The following is a 13,125-nucleotide window of genomic DNA, read 5'->3' as shown; positions in this document are numbered from 1 at the left end:
AGGGTAAAGAGAAAATACAGGGTCTGATATGGAAAGTGAGCTTAAAGCCATTGGTGAATAAGAACTGGAGAGGTGAGAGGCCTCCAGTCCTGACTTTCAGTGAGACCTGGCTGGGCTGGAGTGGCAGAGGGGTGTGGCTGGGGGCTGAGGTGGGAGGGAGGTGTGCCTGGGGCCCTGGATGTAAACATTGGCCATTCTCACCATTGTAAGCCATGTCTGCTGGCCCCTGGAATACAAGAAGTGGTGTTCAGGTCAGTGTCTGCCTGTCAGACCCTTCTCCAGCCCCCTCCCTCTTGAAATCAGCAAAGCCCCAGACTCCAGCTTCCTTTCACGGGCACCCTCCAAGCTGCCCCACACATTCCATTTGTTTCCTCTGTTGGCATAGGGGTTAAATTTTTAAAAGCACACAAATGTGAACACCTGGATGTCAATGATGGTGCCTTTTAAAAGACATTATTAATGTCCTTTGCCTTTACATTCATGTCATTTACAGAAATACCCCACCCTGAGTTTTCCTCTGTGACAAAGAAAGCAGTCCAGTAAAAGCAACACCACACATAGAATTATATACCTGTGTCCTCCCCGCCCAGCCCCCCACTTCTACCTGGTTTGGCTCATTCACTTTTTGTCGTACTCACACTCCGAGCTTCCTGGGAGACAGGGATAGGCTTGTAGGCAGACCTATGAAAGCAAACTGGGGAATTAGGGTTAGGGGCCCCTGCATCAGGAGAAAGATCCCAGGGGACTAGACTTTCTTCATCCCCTTGCTGCCACCAACGCTGTTCCACCTCCATTCCAGCCATCCTTATCTCCCTCCTACCAGAACTTGGATGCTAACACTGGGACTCAGGGGTATTGATAGGTCAGCTTTCACCTTTTCTGGAAGGACAATAGGGTTCTAGGTCAAGTTCTTGGCTCTGTCCAAGCTAGGCCACTCACCCCAACCTTTCCAGCTTTCCTTTATTGCTGTCTTCCACCATTAGAATGTAAGCACCTTGAGAGCAGGGTCTGTCTTGTTTGCCTGCTTGTATTGGTATCTCTAGTGCCTAAGTAAGCACTTAATAAATGCTTTCCCACTCATTCATCCGTTTATCCATTCATGCCTTCATTTTTTCCAAGATAGCAAGGACCAAGGACATGAACTATCTTTCTGTTCTCTGGCCCCATCCTTGGGTCATTTGAGAGAGGAGTTGGCAGACAACTCACCTGGGGGCCATTGTTGGTCTTGGGATCATGGTTGGAGCCTGAGAACCCGAGGCCTGGTTTAAAGGTGAAGCTAGAGAGAAGAAAGAGGTCTGGACTCGACTCAGATTAGATGGGGAGACCATTGGGAGGGGGCAGGGGCGGAGAGCAGCTTCCAGGGCCTGGGTTGGGCTTCCCATCTGTCCTAATTGGGCCTGAGCAGCGTGTAGAAGAGAGGGCCATAGACCTACAGCTGGATGGGACCCTAGTGGACCTCTAGTCTAACATTTTCAAGTGAGAAAAGTGAAGCCCAGAGAGGAGAGTGAATGAAGTAGCATTTACCAAGGGCTTTCCAGATGCCAAGTGCTGGGGATACAAATGTCTAAGCAAGGCAGTCCCTGTCATAGAGGGTGATGGGGGGCCAAGGATGTGACTCATCCAAGATTATGCAGGTAGTAAGTGGCAGGGGTAGGATTCAAACCCAGCTCTTCCAACTCCCACACCAGCAAGCTTTCCACTCACTGGTCCACGTTTAGAGCTGGAAGGAGCCTCTCTCCTCTCAAGCCTCACAAGATGTGGCCCTGTTCTCAGGGCTTCCTGCCTGGTATTGGAGGCTTTACATATTGGCAGAGAAAAAGGACACCTCCCCAAAGAAAGAGTTGGGGTGTACATATGTGTGTGTGTGCGTGCGCATGCGCACACACGTGCACATGTATAGGGAGGGAATGATGGGATATGGGCCACCATCAGGTCAGCAAGTCTGCAGGGAATTGGATCAAAGGGGGGGAACCAACCCCAAATGGAGAGAAGGGAGAACTCCCTAGTCTCCAGGTACTGGGAAGAGAGAGGCAGAGTGGTGGGGCTCACCTACGCTGAGTTCCAGGTACATGGCTTCCTCAGAGTCATCTTGTCTAGCTAGATCCTAAAGTGTGACAAGAGGGGAGATGGCAGGGGAGGGGAAAAGCCAAGGTGCCCGGTGGTCCTAGCGGGCTAAAATGCTGCTGATCCCCACCAGAGAGTCGCTGTGGTGACTGGGCCTTCACAGCACAGCATTCTCCCATCTTAGAATATCTGCGGCTTCACCTCTCTCCCCTCCACAGACACCCAGGGCCAGAGGACACCCATTTGTGTCCTAGGATCTTACATTTCCAGTTGGAAAGGACTTTAGAGGTCATTGAGGCCAAACCCCTTATTTTACAGAAGAAGAAACTGAGAGATGAAGCCACTGGCCCAGGGACACAAAACTAGGAAATGTCTAAGTCAGGATTTGAACTCTGATCTTCCTGAGTCCAAGTTCAGGGCCCCAACCATTGTGTCATGCTGCCTTAGCTGGGGCAGAAGGGCTAAAAGCTGCATTGGGGATCTCCCAGGGAAGTTTCTGGAACATACCCCAGTGACCTCTCATGGGTTTTACATGCCTGGGACCCCAAGGGCATTGTCTCTCCAGGCCCCAGGAACTCATGGAGTACAGAGGGTCTGAGAGGCAGCTCTGAGGATGGTCATTCTCCCTTCCCCTGGGGACAAAAATCCAAATAACCCTTATATTCATGATGAAGACCCTCATTGTCCTACATGGGCCCACCATAATGGGTAGGTGAACCTTTGCTATGTGACGTTTTTGGGGGGTGAACCTATGTTTTCTGCCTGGGGAGAAGCCCCTTGGTGCAGCAGACTCAGGGCTGGACTTTGAGCCAGGATGGCTTTTAGGTTTGAATCCTACTACAGCCACCTGGGCAATTGGCTTTCCTTTGCTTGGTGGGCCTCGGTTTCCTCATCTGTAAAATGAACCAGAAAATGGCAAACCACTCCAGCATCTTTGCTGAGAAAACCCTGAATGGGGTCACAAAGAGTTAGACCCCCTGACACAACTGAACAACAGCTACCTAACCTATTATTGTTATAGGAACCTGCCCTCCTCTGCTATCTAGAGGCCTGGGGTTGGGACCATCAGCTGGGCTTTCTGGGTCTCTCCCTTTCAAACTCCCTTCTTAAAGTCCCAAAGTGTAAGAGGCAGAGAAAGGGCCAAGATTACTCACTGTGCTTCCAGACGCAGTCAGATCTGTAAGGAAAAAGACAGACTGAGGTACTGGAGAAGAGAAGAGAAGAGACATTAAATGAAGGTTTGGAGGCCAGGAAGTGAGCGGGGTGTTTGTCCCATTAGCCTGGGGTCTCCTTGGGCAGAGGCTCCATTCTGCCTTCCCCGGTAACCCCAGTACTGAGCCGCTTCACTTGGAACGTAGTGAGTAATCAAGAGGCCTGTTGACTGATGCACTGCAGACAAACGCTCAGTGTCTGGTTGGGGTCCTGGCCCCTCCATGGGCTCTGAACAGCCACCCTCAAAGCAGACTTTGGATACTATTTGGAGCAAATGCCCTTCATCACAAAATAGGTTTCACCTCTGGAGGTGTCACCCTCTGGAGTGACATGGGTTTATTTGAGTTGTGAGTTGGAATACATTTGTTAAAAACAGAACCAGTGTCCTTAACCTTAAGTGTAGATGAGATGGAATCTCAGAACCCTAAGGGATGCTAGGGAGAAAAGGCAGGGGAGTGGTGTGGAGGGGTCCTGACTCCCCTTGCATGGACCTAGGAAAGAGAAACTCCTTCTCTGTAAGATGTTTCCTGTTCCTACTAGAAAAATCTTGTCTCAGTGACCTGCCTTTAGAGTCCTGAAGGCCTGGAGCTCAAATTGCTGTTCTCTCAGATTGGAACTAATGGCTTCCTTATGAAGGATTTTATCTGGGTGTACTCTCGGCTCTCATCGCTGCTGCCATTCTTCCCTTGGCCCACAGGTCTCAGGGCTCCAGGAAAAGAGATCTGGTTGGGAATCAATAGACCTGCATTCTAATCTCAGGTCTACCATGAACAGAGCTGTAAGATGGTAGGTATCTGGCTGGCACAGTGGGTAACAGTGAGGAACTTGGAGACAGGAACACCGTAATTCAAGTCCTCCCTCAGATACTTATTGGGCAAGTCACCTGCCCTTCCTCAGCCTCAGTTTCTTCATTTGTAAAGTGGAGATTAAAAGAAAGCCTACCTCTAATAAGGCCAATGCGAACATCAGATGCAATAGCATGTGTAGGGTGCTTGGCAATCTATCTATCTATCTATCTATCTATCTATCTATCTATCTATCTGTCTGTCTGTCTGTCTATCTATCTATCTATCTATCTATCTATCTATCTATTTATGTATGTATGTATGTATGTATGCACACATATATACATACGCACATATACACACACACACACACACACACACATATATATATATATATACATACACACACACACACACATATGTCTCAGTTTCTTCATCTTTCCAATAGGAATAGTACCAGGTACTCTACAAGCCATGCAGGGCTGCAGCTGGGCAAACTGAGGTCATCTATATTGAAAACCTTTAAAAAGGATTGTTGGCCTATAGGGAATTATTAAAGTGCAGCCTCAGGCCAGAGCTCACCCTTGAGATATTACAGGGGTTAGGGCCTGTCTCAGGACTACAGCCCTGGGACTGGGTCAAGGTCCAGTGCACACCTGCTTCGGGGTCCCCAGACCCTATTAAAGTCAGAGCAGACCAGGAGTATGGAGGCATGGATTTGAATCTTGCCTCAGATGTTTACTGGCTGGGTGACTGGGGGCGAACCACTCTCTGAGCCTTGTTCCTCCCTTTATAAAATAGAGATAAGAATTGTACTCACTTCACAGGACTGGAGTGAGGCTTGAAAGAGATAAGGTATGGAAAACATTTTGTAAACCTTGAAGATATATCTAGATAGAGACATATATATATATATATGTATATATATATATATATATATACACACACACATATACATATATATACTCACACACATATGTGTGTATATATGCATTTGCATGTATACACATGTATGTGTATATGTATGTGTGTGTATATAAATGCATTTACGTTTTATACACACATATATATACATACACACATGCACACACACACATATACATACACACACGCACGCACACACATATACATACACACACATGCACACACACACACATATATATATATTTCCCTCCCCCCAAGGGGTGGGAAGGGAGTGTGGGGGCAGATGGTGGTTTTGGAAACTCCCAGTGAAGATGTTCCCTCTACCAATATGGGTCTGCTTCTTCCTGCTACTGATAATCTTAGAGAGATTTCTCCTTCCTCTCCTTTGCAGAGATGGAGGACCCTTAGGCATAGAACATTGCATAGAATGTCTGTTTTTTGGATATATTGATTGGTTTTGTCAAATTTGTTTTCTCCTTTTTGTCTTTTTCTTTTGATCCTTTCTTAGAAGAGATTGCTCTCTATGGAGTGAGAGAAGGAGAGACACAGAGGGCAATCTGGGTGATGTAAAAATGAAGATATCAGTAAAAATCTATTTTAAAAAATAGTCTGGTTACCCAGAAAGTTGCCCAGGCCACTGAGATGTTAAGGGACTTGCCCAGGGCCACCCAGACAGGATGTGTCAGAGATAGAAACTAAACCCAGGTCTTAATGATTCTGAGGAACTAAGGGAGGGAGGAAAGAAGGAAGGGAGGAAGGGAGAAAGGGAAAGAGGGAGGGAAGGAGGAAGGAAGGGAGGGAGGGAGGAAGGAAGGGAGGCTGGAAGGAAGGAAGGAAAGGAGGGAGGGAGTGTAACAACAATGTTATCAGCAGCTGCTGTGGGGGCATAAGGCCAACAACAAAAGCACACAGGAGGGCTGCTAGCACAGGTTCTTTGATCTGCTTTTCTAAGGAAAGCAACTTTAAGGGGTTAACAATCTTACTTTAATTAAACATACATATATCATTCACTAAGTTCAGGGGGGAAAGCCAGCACCCTGAGAGAGAATACAAACAGAAATTACAAGCAGAAATTATAAACAGAGCAAAATAACACAAATCAACAAACAGGCTTCTGTCTGACCATAGCAATACATACATACTTGCCAGAGAGAGAAGCACGAACATCTGGGTTTTCAAAATGGGGAGGGGCTCCTTAACAGCTACCAAAAGTCTCATCTGGCCAAATCTTCCAATGAGTAAGCCCCCAAACAAAACCTCTCCTCCTGCAATTCTGAGAGTTCTAGTTTAATGGCCACCCTCAGAGTACATATCCTTTTTCAGGGCCTGAGGGTTCACACCTCTCCTGACCTAATTAGCAAAAGGATGTGGGCCTTCCTACAAACAAAGGGAAGACTTAATCAAAGGCACTGGATTGCCTTAGTGCTGAGAAGCACTCCAAAATAAAAGACAACAAAAAGTCCTATCCTGCTTGCCATTACAGGGAGGAAGGAAGGAAGGGAGAGAGGAAGGAAGGGAAGAAGAGAGGAAGGAAGGAAAGGAGGGAGGGAGGGAAGAAGAAAGGAAGGAAGGAAAGGAGGGAGGGAGGGAGGGAGGAAGGAAGCATTTATTAAGTGCTTACTTTGTGCCAGACACTGTCCTAAGCTCTCTGTTCATTCTTGTCATTCTCATATTCGATGGGCTTCTAATGGACACAGTCCTTGGACAAGTTGCTAGCCTATTAGTGATCTTTTATGTGATTATTTGGAAGACTTTTGTACAGGTGGATAAAATGTTTGCTATTTGCAATTGATTGAAAGTATTAGTATTTTACTCTCATTACCTTTTCTCCCAAAGCGGTCTCCTCCACCCATAGCCTCCTGTAGGCTCAGGGCCGCCAGCAGCTGTGGGAAGAGAGCCTGGGTGAGAGAAGCAGGTAGGAATGGGAATGTGGAGCCAGAGGTCACGTTATTTATGGGGGAAAGGCAGAAACGACAGAAGAATCTGAGAACTGGCATCTGTGTGAGAGACACAGCCCAACTCCTAGGTGACAAAAGCCAAAGTCTCCTTCTCGAGCCAAAGGACCTAGGTTCAAAACCTGCCTCTGACACTTACTACCTGTGTGATCTTGGACAAGTGGCCTTGGTTTCCTCAGTTGTAAAAATGAGGGAGTTGAAGGGATCTGGGATCCCCTCTAACTGGCTCCAGGATCCCCAGAATTTCCTGGGAAAGGAGCCCAAGGTCCTAGAGCTAGAGCTGGAAAGACTTCAGAGACCACTTCACCCAACCCCCACCCCTTTCACTTTACAGAGGAGGAAACTGAGGCCTAGGCGAGACCGCACCAAAGGCACATAGGTCATAAATGAGAAAGGTGGGATTTGAACCCAGGTCCACTGGCTCTCAATCCAGAGTGGGAATTACTGAATTTATTTCTATTCCAAGTTACCCCCCTGGCTCTTCTCTCCTCATCCTGTCTTTTGCAGACTCTCCCAGGGGAATCTATAGGGTTTTACTTTCCCTACTTGGGTTTCCCCTTTTGGTGTGTGTGTGTGTGTGTGTGTGTGTGTGTGTGTGTGTGTGTGTGTGTATGTGTGTATGTGTGTGTGTCTTCTTCTTCTAATCCGATATTCCGTAAAGAAGATTGCTTTAAAAAGTCATTGGTTCATTCCAGGAGCTGGAATCTTGGTGGAGCCGAGGCAGGGTGGCCGTGGATGTGCTCTGGTGACCTTTATTACATAGGATGTTTCAGATGCCTGGCTTCTTCATCACCCCAGGAGGACTGGAGCCAGGCCAGGACCAGCCCAGGGAGTGTGAGTAAGTGAGTGAGTGAGTGTGTGTGTGTGTGTGTGTGTGTGTGTGTGTGTGTGTGTGGCTTAGGGAAGGAGGGATGGAACAGAAGAAGTCAGGGAGAGGGTGGGGAACCCCGACGGTCAGAACAGGTGTCAAAATGAGGGTGTGATAGGAAGAAGAAACTGTGGCTGGGAGGCTTTAGGGAGCATGAAGGCAGAGGACAATGAGGACATAAAAATGGGGGATGGGAGAAGGAAGGAAGGAAGGAGGGGAGATCTCTCCAGCCAGGACAATAGCAGAAGGCTGCCATGTTGTTTTTTAGAGCCCGGGGTTCTCCACCCTCTCCCCACCTCCGCCTTGGAGTCAAAGTCCCTCAAATGTAAATGTAGGGAAAACAGGCAGAGGAGCCACTTCCTGGATTTCCAGACAACTCTGGGATGGAGGTGAGGGGTTGGGGATGGCCACCCAGGGGGAGGGGCAGAATCTAGGCTGCTCACCATGGCGGGCTGGGGCACTGGCTTGGGAGGTCCGGGGTTGATGGATCGATCTGGAAAAAAGGACCATGCCCCATGTGTTGGCTGGTAGCCACTCAGACCCCCGGATTCCCTCCCCTCCCTCTCTTTGTTCGACATTTCCTCTCTCTGCCCCTCCCTCCCCATACTGTCGGGTGCTTCCCTAACTCCTTATGGCCCTCCTGCTCCCCCTTCCTGCCTGATCCTGCTTCCTGAGAGCTGCATCACCATGACAACCAAAGGAGGCCAGCTCCCCCCTCCTCCCCAACTCCGGTCCCTCTGGGCAGCCAGATGCCAGGTCCTATGAGCCTCTTCTCAGACAGCTGAGAGAACTCTGTTGCTGCTGTCTCTCCAGAGCCCCCTCTGGCTCCCCTCTCCCCAAAATACACAGAGTTCAAGGTTACCCTGGATGACCTTGGTGACGGAATGGGGGCAGGACGGGGAGATGTTCCTCCGGGGGTCTGTGCCAGGGCCCTAGATTATTCCCTAAGTTTCCATGGTGATGCAGGGCCCCCTCCCCCTTGCCTCCTCCCCACTCCACCTCATTCCCTTGTTTCCAGCCTGGGGCTGGCTCCCTGCTCTCCTCCTCCTCCTCCCTCCAGCAGCCTGAGGCTCCCTGGAGTGAGAGCCAGTGAATGGCTCCTTCAGCTTAGTAGGAAGAGGGACCAAAGCCACATCCGGATGCAGGAACCCAGCGAGGGAGGCAGAAGAGGGATGGAGGCGGATAAAATCCCAAGGATGTTTCCGAGGCCTCCCCGCCAGCAGTCACAATGCTATGCCGGTCCATTAAGGCTTTGTCTCTCCGCCCCCCACCCCACCCCACCGGCTCTCACCCAGATATAACTCCTTCTTCTCCAGGGGGAGAGGACAGGCAGGGGCCATCTTTAGGGGCAGGGACTCACAAGGAGGAAGTTCATATTGGGCTTCTCCATCATCTTCCTCCTCAGCATCCTTCAGGGAGAGAGGGACCAGTGAGAGGCAGGGAGGATCGGGAGGGCATGCAACTGGAGGAGAGGGTGGGAGTCTAAAGGGCGACGAAGTAGTGAGCAGAGGGAGAGCAGGCAAAGACGGTGGCGGCTGGGTGGGGGGAGCAAGAAGACGGGGGATGGATGGAGTGAGATCAGGACATGGGGAGGGGGCAAAGTACAGGAATTAGGGAGACCTTACCCATTGGCTCAAATGCCCAGGAGAACCTGAGGAAGGCAGGATCAGTGCTTCTTCTCTCCAAGATGGGGAACCTGCAGGGAAAAGCAGCTTCTTTCCATTATGTCCTGCTACCCTGCCTCACTACAATCCCCTCAGCTCCCTAGGCCTGGGTCATCTGCCTGGGAGCATCAGAAACTGATGTGTCTTTCCTCCATCAATCATTCAACCAATCTAGTGGCATTTATGAAATATTTACCACGTGTCAAACACTGAGCAAAGTGTGGGACTCCAAAGAGAACGCAAAAACAGACCCGCTCTCTTTACGGGGGCTTTCAACATCTTAACCCAAAGGCATGACTCATGAATGATGGGATGTTTTTAAGATATCCTGGAGATGGCGGTGGGAAAGAGACCAGAGCGGGGCTGCAGAGGGCTTTGCAGAGCCCCTGAGAGGTCTGCCTACTCTCTCAGATGGGACTCCAGTGTTGGGCGGTCCAGGACCTAGGGAGCCCAAGTGAGGAGGCAGAGGCCTTCTAGCTAGGGGGACCTTAGTTTCCCCTACAGGCACGGGATCGTAGATTTGGAGGTGGAAGGGACCTTAGACGCTATCAAGCCTTCTGAATCACACATCTGAGGATGCTGAAACAGAGAGAGGTTTAGTCGCTCAAACATAGAGAGAATCTGAGGCAGGATTTGAACTCAGATCTTCCAGCCCAGAACTTTAGCCACTTCTCACCTGGATGTGTCTCTCCCCTCTGGTGCTTACCCAGTGATCTGGGGGGTGGCAAGGGAGGCAGGGACCTGCAAGCAGATGCTAATTAACTCCTTCCAAGGAAGCCTTGAGTTAACAGGCTGGGGGGGGGGGGCGGGGCGGGGCTCAGATTGTGAAAAGCACAAGCCCCCAGGGACAGAGATAGGCTACCCCAAAGCCGGCAGGGGGATATACAGGTTCCCAATGGGACATGGGAAGGACGAGGGGAGTAAGGGTAGAGAAAAAGTCGGGGATGGAGGCTAATATCACTAGGTCTGCGCTCAGGCTTTGGCCCTTGCCAGAGGGGCTTATGGGAAGTGGGAAAAAGAGGGGAGAAGGAAGGGGCAAGACTGAAGAGATTACTCACTGGGTCTTGTTCCCACCAGCTTTGTCCTGAAAAGAACACAGGGATGGCAGTAGAGGGCATCGGTGAATCTCAAACTGCCCTAGCTCACCTCCCCCCTTCCCAGGAGCCTGGGTCACTAGGTGGCCTGAAGGCCTGGCCTCAGGCTTGGAGCTGTCCCAGGGAAGAAACATCTTACCATTTAGGGAAGCTAAGGATCGAGTGACTCCCTAGAGCCTCAGCTCTGATCTTTTCAGCAGAGGTAGCACAGGGGGAACAGGAACCCTATTGTTCCTGAGATTTGCATCTCTCAAAGCCACAGGTGATATGATAGAATCCGAGTACCAGGAAGGCCGGCAGACATCAGCCCCCCATCCTGCCCCCTGCCCCCTGCCCCAAGCACCCCTCCCCACTCCTCTCCCAGAGAGGTTGTGGCTAACGCTCCAGGATTGAATTTGGTCTGGCTCCAAATCCAGCCTGACCTGGAGTTCATCCCGCCACCCACTCCACATATCCAGTACACGATCCACTCCAGTTCTGGCCCCCCACCCCACCCCAATTGGACTATTTCAAAACCTCTTAAAAAGTCTCTTCCTGCTCCAACTCCTCCTCCACTTGGCTGCCAAAGGGATGTCCCTAAAGCACAGATCCCTCCCCAGCTCAATATACGCCTGTGGCTCCCTATTCCCTCCAGCATCATTTAAAGCCATTTATGACCTGGATCCTTCTCACTTCTCAGGTTTTCTTCCATTTGAGTCTGTGTGCTCTTGGATACAAATCTCCCATCTCCATGCCCGCTCTCATTTCTCCCTCTTCACATCTGACCCTTAGCTTTCTTGCCTTCAAGACCTCAAATCTCACCTTCTGGAGGCAGTATTTCTGTGACCCACCAGCAGCTAGTGCCTTCTCCTCTAAGATTACCACCCATCTGTGTGTATAGCTTGTACGTGTCTAGTTCCTTACATGTTTTTCTCCTATATTAGAATGAGCTATTTGAGGGCAGGAACTGATTAGTCAGTGCCTGGAAGATACTAGGCGATTAATAAATGTATATTCATTGATTGACTGACAGAAAGTATCCCTGCTGCATTCCAGCTTCTTCCTGACTAGCTGAGCAACTATGTTGGGACCATCACGGAAAGAGGAGACTAGTTGTATTCAGGTTGGGAGCGAATTATTAAGTTATCCCTCCAAGGGTCAAAAGATGGCCTGGAAAAGGTGGTAAAGGCAGAGGCTCTGGAACAAGAGGATTTTACCCCCACTTTTATTTTAAAAATTTTCATTACTTAAGTAATTTTTCAGTCGTATCCAACTCCCTGTGACTCCATTTGGGGTTTTCTTGGCAAAGATACTGGAGTGGTTTGCCATTTCTTTCTCTAGTTCATTTGACAGATGAAGGAACTGAGGCAAACAGGGCTAAGTGACTTGCCCAAGGTCACACAGCTAGTAAGTTTCTGAGGCTGGATTTGAACTCAGGAAGATGAGTCTTCCTGACTCCAGGCACAGCACTCTAGCCACTGAGCCACCAAACTGCTCCATTTTTTTCCCATTTTTTTATTTAGAATTTTTTTCATATTAACATAAAAAAAAGTTTCAGTTAAAAGACGGTGTTAAAGAAGGGTTTTCTGGCTGCTCAAGCTGGGAACATTTTCTAAAATGTATCTGACAAATGTCATTCATTTTGGAAAATCTTATTAAGGGCGCACTTTCTGTTAGATAAACAAACATTTATTAAGAGATTTCCAAACGGTAAGAGGAGGGGGGGGGGGGAGGGGCGAGGGGCTGAGGTCTGCTGGCCTTCCTGATACTCAGATTCCATCACCCGCAGCTTTGAGAGATGCAAATCTCAGGAACAATAGGGTTCCTGTTCCCGCCTGTGCTAAGTGCTGGGGACACAAATGCCCGCCATATGGGAAACTATCCCTGCCCTTACCCTCAAGGAGCTTACCCTCTATTCCTTAGTTTATATGTTTATTTGCTTGTCTTTGGTCACTAATTAGAATGTGGGGCATAATGGAAAGATCCAGAAGACCTGGAGGGGGTGTGAGATACAAGTAGAGTGCCAGACTTAGATTTGGGAGGACTTGGATTCAAATCTTGTCCCTGACAATTGCAAACTGGGTAGCTATGGGCAAGTCCTAACTTCTCTGAATCTTAGAGACTCTTTAAAGACTTGTCTACTGAGTTAGGGATGGACTAAGTAAGGCCCTTAGATCATAGATTTGGAGCGGGAAGGATCATTATAGGCCATCAAGTCCAATCCTCCACATTTTACAAGAAACGGAGGCCCAGAGAGGTTAAATGATCTGCCAAGGGTCACACAGGTAGGACGTTCCTGAGGTCGAGCCTGGACTTTTCAACTCCAGCTTTAGCGCACTAGTCATTTACTACACCAGATCTGCCTGCACCAAGAAAGTCCTAGAAATAGCAAGATATTTATTGACAGTTATAAATTTGTGTGTGTGTGTGTGTAATATCTTTCCTAGATATCTCTACCTGTGTGTTTTATAAGCTTCTAGAATTCATCATGTCCAAAAGATAATTTATTTAGATTTACCCCTTAATCCACCTCTCTTTCAAACCATTCCTGAAGCCATCTCCCACCTCCACACTTTTGGA

The 13,125-nt window shown here is 49.0% G+C and overlaps 1 protein-coding gene across 1 annotated transcript in view; it reads right to left on the bottom strand.

The window, feature by feature from the left end:
- Positions 1-13,125, bottom strand: part of SH2D6 (SH2 domain containing 6) — a 28,897-nt gene that overhangs the window by 5,269 nt on the left and 10,503 nt on the right. The window contains exons 3-13 of the mRNA XM_036750107.1: positions 10,531-10,556; positions 10,149-10,213; positions 9,434-9,504; positions 9,100-9,217; positions 8,252-8,301; positions 6,808-6,868; positions 3,219-3,241; positions 2,050-2,104; positions 1,207-1,276; positions 639-681; positions 202-226 (exon numbers count right to left, since the gene is read on the bottom strand). Of these exons, the coding sequence (XP_036606002.1) occupies positions 202-226; positions 639-681; positions 1,207-1,276; positions 2,050-2,104; positions 3,219-3,241; positions 6,808-6,868; positions 8,252-8,301; positions 9,100-9,217; positions 9,434-9,504; positions 10,149-10,213; positions 10,531-10,556 (607 nt within the window). The remainder of the gene's footprint in view (positions 1-201; positions 227-638; positions 682-1,206; positions 1,277-2,049; positions 2,105-3,218; positions 3,242-6,807; positions 6,869-8,251; positions 8,302-9,099; positions 9,218-9,433; positions 9,505-10,148; positions 10,214-10,530; positions 10,557-13,125) is intronic.

Source organism: Trichosurus vulpecula, chromosome 3 (assembly GCF_011100635.1).
Source record: "Trichosurus vulpecula isolate mTriVul1 chromosome 3, mTriVul1.pri, whole genome shotgun sequence".
Lineage (NCBI taxonomy): Eukaryota > Metazoa > Chordata > Mammalia > Diprotodontia > Phalangeridae > Trichosurus > Trichosurus vulpecula.
This window is presented reverse-complemented; position numbering and strand designations above follow the sequence as displayed.